Source organism: Microplitis demolitor, chromosome 7 (assembly GCF_026212275.2).
Source record: "Microplitis demolitor isolate Queensland-Clemson2020A chromosome 7, iyMicDemo2.1a, whole genome shotgun sequence".
Classification (NCBI taxonomy): Eukaryota; Metazoa; Arthropoda; class Insecta; order Hymenoptera; family Braconidae; genus Microplitis; species Microplitis demolitor.
This window is the reverse complement of record NC_068551.1, coordinates 272,341-292,567: the sequence shown is the minus strand read 5'-3', so window position 1 is coordinate 292,567 and position 20,227 is coordinate 272,341. Positions and strand designations below refer to the sequence as shown.

Here is a 20,227-nt window from a genome sequence, read left to right as displayed (position 1 = left end):
CTATATCTCGTTATAATCACAGTCAATGTAATAATAATAATAGCAGAACAACAACTTTGTTAATTATTTTTTCATCTTTAAATATACATCATAAAAATTATTATTATTATAATAGATCAACATGGCAATATCATTACATTGAGTAATTAAAAATATCCATTTCATTAAAAGTTTAAACTTTTACTAAAAACAAAACGGATTTATTTAAAAATGAATACTATATATATTTAAAAACAAATAAATAATGTAACAAAAGGTAAATTGTTGTTATGCTAATGTAATAAGCTATAATTAAGACGAATGGTGTTTGTTAATTTAATAATTATTATTATGAACCGTATTGTTATCATCAATAAATCTTACAGATTATTATTAATTATTATTAGCTTAAATAAAAATTTTTTACTTTGTTATACCCAAAAAAGTTTTCTCATCACTATAAATCGACTGACGTTTTTTTTGGCTATCACTCCAAAATTAATCTCCATCCTTTATTTCTCAATGGCACACGATCGATAGTTACCAAAGTTTGACGTTTTTGGCTGCTCTCATGATGCGAGTGCGCTGTTATCATGCCGTACTAATTTAAAAAGTCCGCAAAAAATATATAAATAAATTTAAAGTAACTTTTGTTCTTAATTATTATTATTTTTTTTTATATCGTTTAAATATTTAAAAATCACTTGTCACTTAACGTCGTATGGAAGATCACTTTCTCATTAACTGCATTTAGGCCACTTTGCCTAAATAATATTATTATCATTATTATTTTTATCTTAGATGTGTTAATAAATATAAAGATATACTATTAAACGTATTTTTTTTTATACAAATAGTGTCAGTAATAATAATAATGATAATAACAATATATTGATGACTGTGATAGTTGAAATACTGACGGGGCTAGGTTCCAGTGCGTTTCGGTGAAAACGATAGAAGTGGGACACTTGCTGGACCCTCCCCGTCAAGCGAACGTCATACAGGTGTCTCAAAGGTTACCTAAAAAACAACAAAACAATTTAAATTCATATTAATTATCATCTGCTGTTCATTTATATTAAAAAACTTTAAGAAATATATATACACATTGTAAGTAGAAAAGTTTTATTGGGATGAGTAAGTTGAAAAAAATAAAATGTCATGAACAAAAGAATTCTCGAGAGTCAGAGAGATATAAAGAAAACCCTAGGGGTCAAATGAAACAAAAAGAAAAATTCTTGGTACTTTGTTGAATTTTTTTTTGTTTTTGCAAATAAATTTTTAGCATTGTCTAGCAATTTATCTTTATTAAATAAGTATTTTATTAATACGAAATTTTCGGGGCTTCTTCATCAGATATATTCTAAGATTTAGTTGTCAATAAAAGAAAATACCGAGGGTGGCAATATAAAGTATCAAATTGTTTTATTTACCTCTCTGGTAGCTTTTTTAGATCGTTTGCGTTCGAGTTTTGGCGTTTGTGGGAGTAATGTATAGTCACCACCGGGTCCACCGGCACTGCGTTGTCTTATTAATGGCGGATGTGTAGTGACAGGTAGACGTGGTAGCGGTGGTGGTGGCGGTGATGAAAATTTAACACTTTGTGGTATTAATGAATAACCAACATTTTGTTGGACTGAAATAAATGGAGATGATGGTGTAAAATGATTAGCAACAACTGGCGTCCAGTATTGATTTGAAACACGTTGAGGTGAACTTCCTGTATCATTCAAAATTTATTTATCGTTATTATTATTTTTATTTTTAAAAAATTTTTAATAATGATAAAATAATTACGTGGATTACTATGTCTCCGTTGTGTTTTCCAGGTTGTAGATCTAACTCTTCCCGCAGTCTCAGTATTAACAGCATCGACGCTCATACTTCGAGCCATACCACGATAAGGATTACTGCTATTAGTCTGTTCTTGGGTCGTAACAAAACCAGCTAATTGTTCATTTAATGCATAAAGCTTTGAGGTAATATCCTTGCCGATAAGTGTATTAAGTACGACTTTAAGTAATGGCCGATGCCTAAGGACACGTAATAATTTCAGTCTTGTCCAACAAATATATGTACTTGATTCCTCAGCTCTTATCGTTACTTGAAATACATCATCAATATTTTCATGTGTTGCTTCCCATTCTGGTGAATCGACAAATTGATAAGATTTAACGTAATGCAAGTGTGTACCTTCACATGTCACATTTAGACTATAAAAATAAATAATTTATAAAATAAAATAATGGTAGTAGTGATAATGGTGGTAGTTGTAAAATAACAACTTACTTGCCCCGTAAAAGAATAGAAAGTCTTTCGTCAGCTGGTGATACACCCTCAGTGGCGTAAGTCTGACCTGGATCAAGTTTAAGTATCCTTGCTTCCTTAGCAAGCTCTTGAAAGTGTTTTTTACTGACACGATAAGGCTTAAAGAGCTTAAGATACAGCTCGGCTAGTTCTGGACTCAGTGCTGGTGGTAAAAAACGACACGCGAGTATAAGAGAATGAACCCCATTCAATAGTCCCAATGCTAGAGACCAGAGCATTGCGTCTAATGCACAAATAGTCATTCCTGCCCACAGTGCTGCCAGCATAAATCCAGCTGTCAGAAATGTACGTAGTGCCAGCACAGATGCTTTGAATGATCGTGGTACGATAAATGCCGCAGCAAAAAATAAATTTGCAGCCTGTATAAATTTTTATTTGTTAAAACAACTTAAATTAATTATCATTATATTCATTATTGAGGATGTAGGCTGGTTAAACAAGGAGAAATACCGGGCACCGGGGGATATAAAAACTATAATTAATTTTTACATTAATTCTTATTATAATATATTTAAATTAAATTTAATATAATGATTTATTATTTCTTAAAAAATTTAAAACGATGAAAAAATAAAGCAATTAACTTTTTTTAAAATAATAATGAATAATAAAGTTGGCTCGGAATGCGGTTAACCGAATCTTATTTCGTATTACCACATAGAAATACCAAAGGAGGAGATCATCAGCAGAGCAGGGTGCAGGTGTATGCCGGACAAACCGGCTTTGCACGCTACTTAACTGTACAACCGCACAACACACTTATCGCTATATATATATATCGATGTATGTTGAGGACTACAAGATGATGACAAGGAGGTACTGTAGTGTGTACTGGACAATAAAGACGACAACTACAATTGGACATGAAGGAGGTGGAGAAGGAGGAGGTAAAGTTGCACAAGTTTGGAGATTGAGTTGATTGCGGTTATCATATATATGTATATATAAAATATACATGTGTGTGCGATTACATTACCTGAAAAAGCTTGTGTTGTGCGGCTTCCCACTCATCGCAATAACCACCGGATGGTAGTACCGTTGAATTTAGTCTCTCTGTAACATTACTGGCCTCAGTATTATTCCAAACGTCGATCCAAAGCTCTGTGTAGTTTAGGTCATCTAGAGAGTAACCCCCTACAGCAAAACTGTTGGCTAAACTGCTATAGTTGAAGCTACTGTAGCTCTCAGTCGGATATGACGTTGTCGGGTATGACGGGTATGACGGGTATGACGTATTTGTCGCATCAATAAAAGACGTTGAGGTTGTTGTTGAGAGAAGACTGCTCCCAGTTACTGTGGCAGTATCTGTTGTGTTTGCCATCTTTCGTCGCGAGCGCACGGTACGGGCCATCACCTTCTTCGCCTTTTATATTTTAACAAACAAATTAATTATATACTTTTATAAGTTAATTGTATATGTATATAAGTAATTAGCAATAATCTAGAGCTGCGATGACCTTAAATAAATTTGTATGCAAATAAACAGAGAATTTAGTATAATTGTAACTTCTGTAGAACTTGACGAGGACAAAGAGAAGATAAAGAGGGTAAAGAGTGTCGAAAGTCCTTGGAGTCCTACTGGGTACAAGTCAAACTTTATTTAACTCGATGGAAAATATAATGATAACTTAACGGTTTGCAAGAGGAGTAGAGAGACAGAGACAGAGTTTATAAACTGCATGTGAGTGTGCCAAAAAGACCACCTGCGGAGATTTAACTGGACGTCGAGTGGATTTTTGATGATATCGACGCAACGGGACACCTGAAAGTGCTCACGCTTGCTGGTTTTACGTCACCTTAAACTTGCTTGCTTTTTTTATTTCCTTCTTTTTTTCTTTTTTATTCAACTCGTTGGTGGGTCAGATCAAGCAGAAGGATATAAGATAAGATAAAATGTCTTCGGTAAACGCTATCGAAAAATCTCGGGCTGCTTACTAGACAATTTTACATTTTAGTACTTTCTTAATTTTTATTTTATTGAGGTGTCAAGTTATTTATCTCGACCCTTAGAATTAGTATACTTAAAATAATTAATTCTATTGCGTGTTTAATTACAATTACTTTTCATTTTATTAAATCCGTATTACATCTCTAGATTTTAAAATTTTTTCCCTGATTTTCTCTAAAATCGATAAACTATTACTCTCCCATAGAATATCACTTACTCAATACACATGCAGAAATCTTACTCGCACTAGGAAAGCTATTACTGGGAAATGGCGCTTCAGAAATATCGGATCCGGAACATTAAATTACAAGCAATTATCACGGTCTGTCTAACACAATGGCAATAAATCTATCAAGCGACACTAAAGCTGTTAATTAATCCAGTAATTTTACACATTTTTATTTATTATATTATTCAAACACTTGATTTTTATATATATTTAACATAATTACATTTAATATAATTTTGATTTTTTTTTTATTATTGAGAGTACTGTCTGCGTGAATTATTAAAACTCAAATATAATGAATAATGAGGTAAATATAATATTTTGTTCAATGAATTATTTATTATCAAAGATCAAAGCAAATAGAAACATACATTGTCAATAATAATAATACGCGATTAATATATATATATATATATATATAGTGTTGGTGTAATTTTGGATCGATATCTAGCGCTATCACACTCGGCTCTCACAACTGACTGCACCTTTCGCATTATCGTAATTAATGCTACACGTTCCTTTCACGATTAAATCTCGCGGTTCGTTCAAATGAATGACAGGTGGGCGCGGTACATATATACTGACCAAATCATTATTATTTCATGCTGATGCTAGTGCTTTATTATTGTTAAATGGCCATTTAATAGTGATAATAATAATAATATAGGATTGTCATCGTCATTCACAAAATCTCTATCAACGTCTGACCAAAATAAACTTTTTCTACTTTTGTCACTTCTACTAAATTTTTTTTAACCAGTAAAAATTTTTTCAAAAATTTCTAACGAATTCAGCGACCACAAATACGAATTAACATTGTCCAGAATGAATAATGGCGAGAGGTTAATTTACTTATTTTTAAATAAAAGACTAAAGTGACAAAATGATTTATTCCTTGTCTTATTCGCTCTATTATGTACATTACTCTTAGTACGAATATATATATATTATAATATGAATGTATAATATGTGTGTTATTTGTACAAATGGTAAGTTAATGTAATTTATCCATTTGTTGAATGTAACGGCAATAAATATTGTAGATCGCTGCCGTGTGCTACTGTCCCACGGCACAATGTCTACACAAATCATCGGTACATTAATAATTCCAACGATTATATATTGATCTTCATAATTTTTTAAATATTTCAATCAAATACCAGAATAACTTTTGATTCCTTTCAAAATCAAAAATTTTTTTCTATTAAAAAAATTTTAAATCAACGGCAATTATTTAAAATTCGCTTTAGTTTTTTTTTTCGTTTTTAAAGTAGATTTATATTGACAGTATCAATAATACAATTGAATTGTGTACCTATAAAGTACACAATATTGAAAATACTCGTGCTGGTATTATTTACATTTTCCGGAGGTAGTTTTTAATAAATATGACAAAAAAATAATAATAATGAATAAATCCGTTAAAAATGAGAATAAAATGTGGAGAAGTGTATATTGGGAAACAATTGTTTCCGTGGCATTGGCCGGTAGCTGCTAGCAGCTGGGAGTACTTTGCCGTCAGGACGTCAATTCTACCTGACGATGTCACAATTTTATTAACTCTTTTTTTAGTTTTGTTCCCTTCAACGGTTACTGATTATTCTCACCAGCAGTATACTCGTGAGTAACTCGATATACAAATAAATTTAAACGACTTGAGTCGTATGCTACGTATACAATTGTGGCGGGTAAGTGAGTAAGCGTTTAAATTATTGTTGGGCGAAAACAAAAAAAAAAAAAAAAAAAAAAAAAAAAAAAAAAAAAGAAGGCTGATGCTCTGTTAGTTATTTATACTATACTTGACTGTCAGTGGGTCTCTGCTCTGGTGCTTCGACTTGCGAGAGAATTGGAAAAATATATCATACGAAAGCTATAGCTTTACGGTAAATTGTTTGGACGATCTTGAGGTCTTTCAGGTCATTGTTTTATTCAACGCGCAACTTGCTACAATTTAAGACGCCTCTGGTTTATATTCTGGACATAAATCTTGCCAGATGGACCAACCTCGTGTGATCTCAGCTAATAAATAAATAAATAAACTTATTTACATTGTATTATAATTTGAATAAATTTTTATAAAATGTCTTTAAAATAAATTTAAATTGAAAATTCATTTTTAATTTAAAAAAAAATTAAAATTAAATTATTTTTATCCGAAAATAATAATCCCTTGAGCTTATAAATCTCTCAAGAGAGATTCTTGACAAATTGGCAGCAGATTTTATCATTAAAAAAAAAAATGCTAAGAAATTATTTTAAAAAAGAGAAAACGGTGATGGGAAAATCAATTCATTTCTATTCTTGTGACACAATGATCAGTCCCCAAGTAACAATTCAATCAATCACTAGTTAAAAATAATGGTCACAAAAAATTTCAACTCATTAATCGATTCACTCTTCGATAAAACTTTTTTTGTCAATATAGAGCACAATAATTAAATCACTTTCAAAAAATTTAATTATTTAAAATTATGAGTTTTAAATAAATAAATCTAAATTATTTAAAGAGCACACATATATATATTTTTTTTTTTTTTTTTTGAATATTTTCATTATTATAAAACAGTCTGCGTGAGCAGTGTGCAAAATGAACATTTTTTTTTATTATGTAAATTATAGATCGCTACATCTTAGTCGGTAAATATATATTCTGGATATAAATTTATGAAATAAGATTGAAATGTTAAATATATAATAATCATAATAGTAGTAATAAAAAAGAAAATTTTATGAAACGTGATTTAAATATTTTTGGAAATTCTAGGTCAAACAAATTTCACCGTCACTTTTAGGAATATATATATATCTATATATGAATATGCTATTCACGTTGTGTACGATGTATTCAATTTATAAAACTTTTATTTAGAGGTCAATGTACGATGGAGTAAACTTACTTTTACAAAAGGCTAATAAAACAAATAACTACTTTGTAAAATAATTTTTAATTGCCTCGACATAAATTAGACAATCAGACGTAAATTAAATTATTACAAAGAAGAATAAAAAAAAAAATGACGGATGGGATCACAAGCTTAAAAGTTATTTTTGTGCTTAGCCCTAACAAGGGGAGCAGTTGGCTTAATACCAACCACCGAGAGACTGTCAACCATAAACTTGTGCCAAGTAAACGAATTTGAATTATTGTAGTTACGTCACTAATTCCGAGCAGAGGTCATTGCCAAAAGATCACGGCGCACACACGCGGATATACAACACATTATTTATAATAATAATTATAAATGATAAACAACACGTCTAAAAAGGATTTCAAAATATATAAAAAATGATTGGCCCTGTAGCCACGGCCAAAAAGTTTTTTTCAATTAAAAACCCAAAAGACCTTATTTTTTAAAATATTTAAAGAATCTTTACACTTAAAAATTTTTTTGTTGGAATTTTTAATCTTTATTGAAAATTTGCTAAAGATCTTTCGGGCATACAAAATTAAATTGAGATTCAAATTTATACATATGATATTATCTAAATATTTGATGAGTCAACCGTGTCATGTGTCGAATATATGTATCTCTGTGTGTGTGTATGAAATATATTGCTTGTAGTAGAATCTAGTAGACTTACTGCGCTATGACATTTATCTTATCGATATAGATAGAGAAATTCATGTAATGTGGATATATAATGGTTGTACAGTGGTGTATTGGATCTGGTGGAGCGTCTCATTGTCTTTCTGCTATCCGGATAGGAAGACTTATTGTTACGCCGACCTGGTGACGTCAAAAGCAACATGATACTAATACTTGTCTTCTTGCCGAGTGTTTCATTTTACTCTGCTGTTACTGTTGTTGGTGCTGTTGCTATTATATATCCATCTATTTATTGTGCATCATCCTGATAGATATATAGATATAGTTACCTATAACTTTAGTATAATTTTCATTGTCTAAAATTTAGCCTTGAGCCTAGATATCATGTTCGATATAAATTTCTTCCCTAAGTTAACCGTTACCTCTATTACTACGTCATTATAATTTTGATACAAAAAATAAGACAAAGAAATGAAAGTTATTACATCTAATGGGTGTAGTAGGTCTTGAAAAATTTATAATGGAATGATTACTTTGATTAAATTAATTATATAAACTAGGCTGCAAGATTGCAGTTTACATTTAGTTATTCATATATTTTTATTGACCAGCATATCTGATGATTTTAACTATAAATGGGTGTAGGGAGAAGGCAAGTAGAGTAAGAAATCCGGAAGGTACGTTTAGTATTACTACCACATTTCCACTCTGATTATATCGATTATTTCCATGATAACGAAAAAAAATTTATACTGCGTTTAATAATTACCACTGAGTTGAAGTAATAGTCAACGATTACACCGATAACCAATGACCTCAATTGAGAGTAATTTTTACTGTTTATTTTTAGTTATCACGCAATCATCTTTAAATTATTTTTTTATAAACACAAATTTATTTTTATTCAATTAATTCTCAATCATATAGTCATTTTTTTAATTTAAATTGATAGACTTATTTTCGAATCGAATAGAATACTTTTTTTTCAGACGAAATAACATATTGTTTACAGCAATGTCAATGAAAAGAAAGATATGTCAGTAAAATAGAAATGCAGATGTTTTACTGTATCATCATAAATAACAACAAAATTTTGTATTTGACATATCGTGTACGATGGGCTCAAGATGAAAACAATTCTTAAGGTTTGTTGTCACGAAATATTACGTGACTATTTAGCATTTTTTTTTTTTTTTTTTTTTTTTTTTTAGGTAAGCATATGCATATTCATACTTATTAAATAATATAAATTAGTACTTTTGAAAACATTGTCAGTAATCATAATTAAATTAACGATAGTCGATATAGAAATTTATACAAATAATGTTACTATCTCCAAAAAATATCGTATTTAAATAATTAAATTATCCACATTTTTTTTCATGTATAATCGAAACAATGTTATATAAAGAACAAGAAATGACTTATAAATTAAACGAATAATTGGATAAAATAAAAATTATTCATATTTAAATGAACGTATATGAATAAATGTGAATGAATGGAAATGATATAAATTGTAGGTTAAAAAATTATTATTCTACAGTATTTAATGTCTCGACGCAAAAAAATTAAAAATAAATTTAAAGAAAGAAAAATTAGTAAATTGAAGCGAACACAAATATGGTAATGGAATCTCAAATGGTTTCGTGACTAGCTTCTACACCTACGCGAGGGATGATGAATATTGTGAATGTGTAGAGTAATCGCGTCTCTTGCTGGCTCGGATGGGCATCGGACATCTCTTCAACATGCGTTCTCTATACTTTTCTGTTTCTATCACTAGTACCATTCCAAAACTATCGCCACATTTTTTTTACCCCTTTTCTGCTTTCATTTTAATAATATGCAGTCGATTATGCAACTACACAATATATATAGGCTGGGTCAGGGTGAATAATAGTGTGTCGTAACAGTAGTAGTGTCAGTAGCAGAACTAGGGTGTGGCGATTTACACCGAGGGACCAGACATTACTATTGTTGTAGCATTAGTATGTTGCTAAATTCATAGCTTTTGTTAATATATTCATAAAATTCTAGTTTCTTGCGCAATTGTGCTCATCGCTTTTCATATATTGATAGGAAATGGTGTATATTTTTATATCTTCTTTAGCCGATCAAATGGCCGGAAGGGAGACTTCACATACACATTGTCTTTTTTTTTATTACAGGATGCTGGAGGAAAATAATTTTTCGAACCCTAGATTCTTCACAGAACTGTGGGTCCATCGATGAATGGTTTTTTTTATTCCGCCGTCTGATTATCGTCCTACATTATTTTCGAGGCTAGTATATATTAATGTTTCTAGTAAACGGAATATTTAATTGTTATTATATATATATATAAACTGTTTGGTCATAAAGTAACAAGTAAGTTGGAACAATAGGTGCGCATTATGAAGTCAGCATAATAGATAGATGTTATATAGTATAACAATTTAGCGTACACTTTAACAGTCGACATCCATTTTATAGCTGATTAGCAGGTTGGCCAAACTCGTTTGTTTGCTATTCCTCATCTATTATAAGATAACTGAGCCCGACATCTATTCACTTAACTTATCACAATTGTTGTTGTCAGCAGTTTAATAACAGCGTTATCATATAATTTATTATTTATATATAACTTTATAAAACTAAGTAAACATAATAATTAAGCAAAGTTTCGTTATGATAACACTGATAGCTGGTAAGGGAAAAAAAATTTTTCTGTAAAAGTATAAAGAAAACATAAATATTTGTTCCTAAGTACATTGTGCATTAAACAGAAGACTTTATGGGTAGCAATTTATATAGATATATTTAGCTATAATTTAATGATATATTTCAGCATAAACAAAATAACATTAAAATTTCTATCAAGTAATACACTCGAGAAAACAAACTTTGGTCTAGTTTATAAAATTTAATGAATATTTATTAGCATAATTTATTGTTGTAAATCAGGTATAAGTAAAATTTATAATTAAGAAGAGGATAGAATAATAATATTTTATTATTTAAAGAAAATTAAATATGTGCACATATTAAGAGAAGAGTATGCATATATGGAGATAGTTTGCAGATAGATAGCTTGGTTGAATTTACTGCGTTATCTACTCAAGACCGTAAAAAGTGAGAAAAAACTCATATTTCCATGTATGTATGATATTATATCATATACATATATATTTTAATATAGCTGCTGCTCAGTATTATTTATTGCATCATAAAATAAAACATATACGCAGATATTATAAATACAAATGGTGATGGTTGGTACAGGCAATGAGAATTTATAGTTTTCTCCTTACTTGGGTGGGTATTAAATTTCAACGCCGGATGGAAAAAGCATTAAATTAATGTGAGAACAAAGAAAATGGTGGTATTATGATTGAAGCCCACTCGAGCTCTTCCTTCCAAGTAAAATAAAATTTTCAATTACCGTCATTGTGTAATAATACAAAAGAATATTTTAAGTAGAGTAGAAAAAGAGTAAGAATATTTATCGATAAAAATAGTTTTAGTAGTTTCTTATAGTTAAAACTTGAAACCGTATCCGAAAAGTTTGTATTATATAAGTTCGCATAACGTTACACGCTACCATCAAAACTTGAAGCTTTCATAACTTGTATATAAATTTTATACTGGTGTTTTTACATTCCGCATGCTTGGAATCTCACGTGATGCTATAGTTTTTCATAAAAACTTACATTGGATTTATACCAATATTTAGTAATACCCCCAATCATAAAATATAAATTTGTTACTTTTCAAAACTATTTCGATTTTTTTTTCATATTCTACAGTCAGGGTCGTAATATAAATTATTTTCCGTGAGGGGGGGGGGTCACCTTATCAATCGATTTTGGGTAAAACAAGCAAATACATAAAATATTTACAGTAAACATGGAATAAAAATATATTTTATTTAATAGGTGATAATAATAATAATGATGGGATATATATAATAAAATAGACGGTTTTTTTTTCCAGCTGATTTTTAGCAAACGTTGAATGTGGGTCGAATTTATTGTCCAAGTTGTCACACGAATATCGATGTGGGGATCAAATACTACAACGTGACTTGGATACACATTTTTTCCATGTCTTTCAATTTGCATCTGACTTTTAGTATTCCTATTTTTACTATAAAAATACAGCAAAAAATTATAACAATAAAAACAAAAATTAATTTAAAATGGATAATTAAAAAAAAAAAAAGTTTAAAGTAAAACTCAATAACTGAATATGAGATAATTACTGTTTTACACCACAAAAATTTATCTTAATTATTAATTTTTACTCTGATATTCTTCGTCCGGCGCTTCGCGAATGACTTTTATACAGTCAGGGGAAAAAAAAACTTTTTAACGAGGTATCATACTCGCGCATACTCGATAAAGTTTTAAGCGCTGGAATTAAGAAAGTAACGAAAAAATAAGGTGTTGTATAGCAGTATAAAAGTTTTTAATTTTTTTTCATTCCTTCATAGATAAATCTCATTTTAAGAATACTTTTTATTTTAACAACTTTAGCTAAACTTGTATTAATAATTATTAAAATATTTACTGCTACAAAATAAACTCAAAGAATTTACAAACTTTTATTTTAATTCTTATGATAAATTTATTAATTTAATAATTAAAGAAAAAAATAACAATAACAAATTTGTAGATGAGGGGGCTGGTGACGGAAAAAATAAAATGCAATAAGGCATCATCATCATCGTCGTCACCATAAGCACTCTCACGCACGACAACCTCGAGTGGCAACAAGTGTCCGTAGCTTCCAGTCGCAAGTGCAAGTGCAACTAGACACGTCATTTGCTTCCCAACAATTTTACACATCGCTTATTAATTTATTAATAACAACAATAGCAATATTTTTGATTTTTATAATGGAAAAAAAAATATGGGTTACTTTTTTATTGACAATGAAAAAAATATCAAGTGAAATAAACGTTCCTTTGTTGTGATATATATTTTATAATTGTCGTTGTCTATTTAACCTCATTTTTATATTATGTGTAGCACATCATCAATATTTATCAAGTTAGCACACAATGTCAAACAGTGGATTTATTATTATAATTATAGGCTCGTTATTTGTCGAAAAAGGGTATTGTATAATACGTCTACCTGGATATAGAAGAAAGTCCATGGCAACAGGGAACATGTCACCTACAGCACTTGTGTCCATGCGTACATAACGAGCTACTGTGAATATGTATGTATTTGATTGTAAATATATATAGAGCAGCAGCCCTATATGGCAGAGTCAATACCGACGTTAGTTATTAATCACACACGGACAAGGAAACCATCATCTAAAACCTGTCATTGTACCGTAATATGTCGAGTCATTAGGGTGCTGAATTGGATTCAACTGCTGTATGACAGGTTGATAAATTTATATTGTTAGTCTGCTCTATTAATAATGATGGCGTATTGTCAACGACTTTAATTTATTAATAATCAATGTTATCACAAGTAATTTTTATTTTCATCGCTCACACACTATATAAATATATAACAAAAATATAAATACCTATTTTATTACAACCAGTTCTTATAATTGGAAATCTTTTGATAAATTATTAAATTTATAGTTAGTGGCTTTGAATATTGAACCAGTTCCTAATGGACCAGTCTTAAGTGGACGCTAATGGAGGCTTTTATCTGTTTTATTTTTTGGTATACATAAATATTCTATAACTAAGAGAGATTTTATAAAAATAAATAAAAGAGTAATATTTTAGAAATAAAAACTAATTAACTAATTTAAATTAGCTTGTTACTTATAAGTTTAATCTCATGACATTGAAGCTAAACAACATTCTCACGCGATATATGTGGGACTAGTGTATATATGGGCAGCCTTCACCAGTCCGACTTTAAATTGGCCTCGACTACTTGAGGATCACCTTATAAATTATTATTATTATTATTATTATTATTATTATTATCAGTATCTCGACATCCTACCACGAGAAAATATATAGATGATACAATCATTTCACCTGATGATATCCAATTAAATATATAATCCAGCCGACACATGAATCGATTAATAGTGTACGTCCAGTAAACGAGTTTATAAATACTCACATATATTTATATATTTATATAACGGACCTTCCGTGATATTAACATCTTTAATTAAAAAATTAGCGATATTAGGGATGAATCAATAAAAGTAATAATACTAGTACCAGTAATAAAATATGTTGTCTTAAAATACCGTGGATTGTAAATAAAAATGGGTTACAATGTTATAATAATATAGCGTAGTAAAAGTTATCCGGATGTCCGTTACGATTTGACTGCAAACGCGAATCCACATTCAGACGAGTACTCTAGTCATAAAGCTTTAAGTTTACTGTGATGTACATATATGTATGTATATGCATGTAGTTTACTAGGATGGGATAAGAGGGTAGAAAAGAGTAAAAATAGTAATGTTAAAAAAATGTTAAAAATAGTGGTCGTAAAATCGTCGAGACGTGATCGTGGCGAGAATTATTAATGTCTTTTTGTCCGACAACTCGGTGTCCTATTCGTTACTTTATATCCTTTTCAAACGGAAATTACAAACGTGACGCCGCTGTCTAGTTTACCGCTCTAGCGCCACTACACTTACACCTACCCTTAAACTATTTTATTCTTCTAACTTGCGTTCCACTCATTTTGGGTCATTTAGTGCTGCTGAAAAAAAAATTATCTAGGTTATTTATGTGGGTATCGTATAATCAGTGGTCATATATTATTGATAATATATTATTTACTTTTAATAAATTAACAACTGACTATATTATTCCGGTTAATTTATATTTATTTCAATTGATATAACCAACGACCATACTCAACTTATCTACAAGGAATTTACTCTACGATTTATTATGTTAATAATAAAACTAAATTTAATTAATACTAAAATCAGGAATAATTCAAAATATTTTTGCTCAGTCAAAATAAATTTAAATCTTTTATTGATAGCTGATTAAATCCTTACTTGATTTATTACCTTTCACATTCTTTACTAAAAAAAATTTATTTTATTTGAAATGGTATAGCATGAATGTCGAGGTATTAACTAAAAATTCCTTCTGAACTATAAATCTAGATAAAAATATAATTTTTTTTTCTCAGATAAATTCATAAAAATAATAGAAATGTAAATGCAATATAATTTATATATTCAAAGTGAGTAAATATTTAAATCTGCTGTAATTTTAATTTTGAATCAATTAAATACACAATGGACTATAAAATGATTATTTTCCAATCCGATTAATTTTATCTGTTATCTTATATACATAAACAAATAAATTATTCAATCAGTCGGTCGTATCAATAGCATTGAAAGATATTTATAGAAATTACATAAAAATTAATAACATTATCGTAAATTCGAATTATTATTTTTTTTAATCCTTAAAAAAAAAAACCTAAAAATAATCTATTGTTAAATTTGACCGTCCGCACTATTAATTCAGGGGAATAAAAAATAAAAAAAATCGGTCACGTGTATTAGAGATCCATTGTCTGTTTGAGTTGAATTTTTCAGTCTATTTAGCTGGCATTCAGGCCCAGTAATTTTCAACACAGGTACGTACGTATGTATGAATGCATATGGGGTTGAGTGGAAGACAAAACAGCAGCAGCAGTAGCAGTAGCAGCAGTAGCAGCAGTAATAGAAGCAGAGAGGCAAAGCTTAACGAGCATCGAAAGTGGCGCGAGCGCTCTACGAACGAGGGTATCGACCCTTGTCTTCTCTCTTATTCCATATATTTCAAACTCTTTGTCTCTTAAGCCACGTCTATCTTTATTTAGTTTTTTTTTCTTAAACTTTATTTTTCTCACTTTAAATTTTTCAACTTGTTTTTTTTTTTGTTTTTTCATTTTCATTTTATTTTTTAACGCTCCGTCTCTTTTACTCTTTAAATCCTATTCTCTTTTAACAATTCTTTATCCTATTCACATTAGCAAATCCAAAAACTTTTGATCCTTTTCCGGTGGCATCCTCATGACGGTAAAACTACGAGAAGCCATGCAATTGACGTTAAATCTAACTCTCTCGTTCACTTGATCTATCAAATAATCCATCCAATTTCCTGCACCCAACTCTCAACTTACTACACTAACTCACTCATTTCTTCATCTATATAGATAATAGATAAACCTTCTCAAACTATCTAACGCAGGTGCATCTAACTGCTGGTGACATGTTCAACACTTTTAGAACACGTGTTACATCTCAAAGTTTATATATAAAATAACCATTTACTTAAATTACTTTAATTCATTGATTTATTTATTTACTTACTTTTTTATAGCTTTTAAGAATAGATAAATTTTTTTATTTTTTTTACTTTGTTAGTTAACTTAAGATAAAAATAAATTACTAAAAAAGCTATCACGTAGAGTCTGATGGAAGTGATTTTAAGTAACAAGTTTCATGAAGAGAAAGTACGAATCCAATAAGGACAAAGAATAGAAAATACGAGGGGGATTGTAAGGGTTTTTTTTTTGCAGTTGGATTATTTGTCCACTTTGAAGAAATTCAGCAGGAGGTTTATGTACTGAATAAGAATAAATGTCTTTTAAATTGCAATCGCGTTTGCGCAAACTCTCGATTACAATATTCAATGAGGAAAATCTTGTCACTATAAATGAGAATATGATGTGTATTTAAATGTATGTATATACTAAGCAAGTAACACTTGTCAATCAAAGATATTTAAATTTAATATGTAAAAAAGTTTTTGAATTTTTTAACCGAGTAAATAAATAATTATAACTTTAAACACTCATATAAATAATTTTTACAGCCGAAAAAATTTAAATAACCTACGAAAATTTTATAATAACAAGTTATCATTAAATTGATGGGTAAAATTTTTCAGGAAAAATTTTCAGTCGCGTATGTTAAGATAGTTAAAAATTAACTTATAACTCAAAGAGACGTAATTAAAAAAATATTAAATTATTAATTTAACAGCACAAAGCCGACGCTTTTAATGAGAACTCATTAAAATAAAATTTTTTTTATTCCTATTAAAATAATTTAAAAATCGGAATAATTAAATTTGAAATTACAAAGTTCACTCATACATGGTACTGATTATTTTTAATTAGTAATTTACATATTTTAAGCAGTAAATATAATAGTAGCATGTAATGTAATCCCGCAGTGGGTTCATCGATGTCGTTGTTGTTAACAACTCGAATCGTCATCATACAAATAGATATTTTCTACTTTAAATCTGATCCTCTGATTTAACAAGTAACTTTATATTCAAACAGTTTTTATTTTCTATTAAATACGTAAATGACAAAAAAAAAGTAAAATTGTCAACTCTAATTTTAAAAATAAATTGACATGACATTTAAATGAGTAAACGGCTTTTATGTATTTTTCTTTTCGTTTAGTTTGTTTTTATCATTGCTTGTAAGTAATTAATAGTAATGTACGTCAAACTAAAAAAACATGTTTAATTGACAAAACGAGACTGTTGATATGAAATTACGCCAGTTAATTGCATTTCCCATTTAAAATTAAATTTTTTTTCTCATATGTATAAATAAAAAGAAATTAGTACATATAAATATAATGATATTTTTCGATCTATATATTTAAATTGAAAACAAAAAATATATATTTGAAGTTTAGTAGTTATTTTTATATACAATGGAGGTAAACAAAGAACCGTCATTATTGGAAAAATTTTACCTCAAGTGTTTTTGAACCTTCTTCAGCAGTAAATTGTATTTTTAATATATGTTTATATATATATATTGTTTTCTTTTTTCGATTTACTTGTTAGAGTTGTCAGGATTTGATAGTATAGACAAAGTAATGAAAAATAGGCAAAGTGAAAATATAAAGGATATATATGAGAAGAAAAAAAAGTAACAAGTAGTGCAGAATAAATGTTTCCCTTTGTAAGAGTGCTTGTAAAATTTCTTAACATTTTCTTGTCTGCTACATATTTTAACTTCAAAGTAAAGAATGTTTTAAGATTACTTTGAAAATTTTTTTGACAACAAAAATAAAACAAAAATAATAATTTTTTTTTTTTATTATAATAGTAACCTTAAGCTTGTTTATGTTTTTCATATTATTTTTATTTTTTAGTCACGAAAGAGCAACAGGTTCAAGTTTTAAGTATCGTGATTAAACATGACAATTATATTTTTTTTTAGTAAATAATTTTATTGGGTTATATATTATAATTATTTATTGATAATAAAATAATTATGGTAATAATAATTTAGTTTATGTGATTTATATGAGTGGCCATAATTGATGTATTTTTAATTGTGAACTTGTCGTGTTTTCGTGTAATTAGCAAATAACGTAGTGCAACCACCAGATGTATACGAATGATGGACCTAGGGTAATATACCATAGTATTGCATGCACTCGTCTGAATAAAATTAACGCATGACCGCGTGTGTGGATTTCTAGGACGCAATCCTTTACCTTTGTGGGTCACACAAGGTTACGTTATCAACGATTCAAAAGCTAAAGGTGAAAAAATAAATCTTATGGATTTTAATTGAGATATTTAAAATCTATATAAAAGACATTATATTTCATCATTCCCTGTTCATCTGATAATAGAAAATATTGTATAATTTTTTGCCGCAATATCACCTTTTTTTTTTATCAAAATATCGGTTTAATCGACAGAAAAAAATCTATAGGTATAAAAGGTCCATTCAATAGACTAATGTAAAAGCTTTTTAATCTATCAGTATAAATGTCTATGTCATATATACAAGAGTATATCCGTAATAAATCCGTGGTACTACAAGTTAGATAAGAAATAAAAAATATTTTATTTGACAACATATTTATTTAATTATAAAAATAAATAATCAATAATTACGTACATTAAATATTAATACGTAAATGTAATTAATTATTTTTAACATAAATAGTAATAATAATAATGTGGTGCAAGTCAATAAGTGGACAACGAGCCTTTTATAGTTCCCGAATAAACAGTAAATCAACAATGAAGCCACTTGCGTACCCTAACAAGCAGGATCGAGTATGCTCATTGTTGTCTCTGTGACATACACATCCACACACTTGTACATTTACTTTCGAGCATCAGTTGTTACAATACATAGTTATTGTAAGCATCTTATACTCAATCATTAATCTCTATTCAAACTCCATGTACTTCATTGTTAAAAAAAAAGGTTTTTTTTTTTAATTTTTCATCTGCATGTTATGTCGTGTTCGCTTTAGTCGATTCAACAATTTTTAATCCCATTTTTTTTATTAGAGACACAATTTTTGACGTAAAAGCACCATAAAATTTCGTCGAGCATTATATGGTATAAAATAAAAAATAGAATGGGTAAAAAAGTAAAAAAAAATCACTAGACGATAAATTAATTACGATTGGGAGATGCATTTCAAATGAATATTTTTTTAATTATTTCAGTGCATCAATTAACGTTTTCCCAGTATTCCTGTACTTGGGTAATGCTGTAATTGGCTTAACGCTCTACTCACTATTTTTTATCTCTACAAAAGTTCTCGTTTTATTATATATATTTTTTTTTCTTCGTCATTTATAAAAAAAAAAAAGGAATAGAAATATTTTCACAATATTCATTGTTCTGGAAATATGCTGAGCAATAGTGATTATTTTTATTTTGAAATTCTTTAAATTAAAAATAAAAATCAATAGTACAATTATTTTATGCAATCAATAATTCTTTCAATTAAAAATTTGATTATTAATTTTATTTATAGCTATAATAAAAAAAAAAAAAACTTGTCAAGTTGCGCAAACAGTTTACTTGTTTTAAAATTTAACAAAACTGTACGGTCGATAATTATTTATAACCTCATTATAATTCTATCAACGGAAAAAAAATTCATCTGGATTATAAAATATTAATAAATCACCGGAATATGTTATTTCAGTGACACAAGGGTTCTTAAACATTTATATTTCTCTTAATTTTTTTAGCTTCCACAAATAACTACAGCTCTCTCTCTCTCTCTCTCTCTCTGTAGTTTTCTCCAAATATCGTAAAAATAAAAATGTCTTATAATAAAATGTTAAACTTGCAATATTAAATTTAAAAGCCATAAAAACAAGTAATAAACCGTGTTTTCTCTTACCCTGTATTTCAGGCGCAGCAACAAGGGTCTTCAGTGTCGATGGTACACTACAGATTCAAGTAT

The 20,227-nt window shown here is 28.8% G+C and overlaps 1 protein-coding gene across 1 annotated transcript; it reads right to left on the bottom strand.

Moving 5' to 3' along the window:
* Positions 1–370: 370 nt before the first annotated feature.
* LOC103573451 (blood vessel epicardial substance) lies at positions 371–20,227 on the bottom strand. The gene is made up of 6 exons (XM_008552547.2): positions 20,165–20,227; positions 3,284–3,670; positions 2,269–2,666; positions 1,777–2,192; positions 1,413–1,699; positions 371–999 (listed from the first exon to the last, which is right to left on the bottom strand). Exons 2-6 carry the CDS (start codon positions 3,656–3,658, stop codon positions 976–978), a joined length of 1,500 nt encoding a protein of 499 aa, XP_008550769.1. The 5' UTR covers positions 3,659–3,670; positions 20,165–20,227; the 3' UTR covers positions 371–975.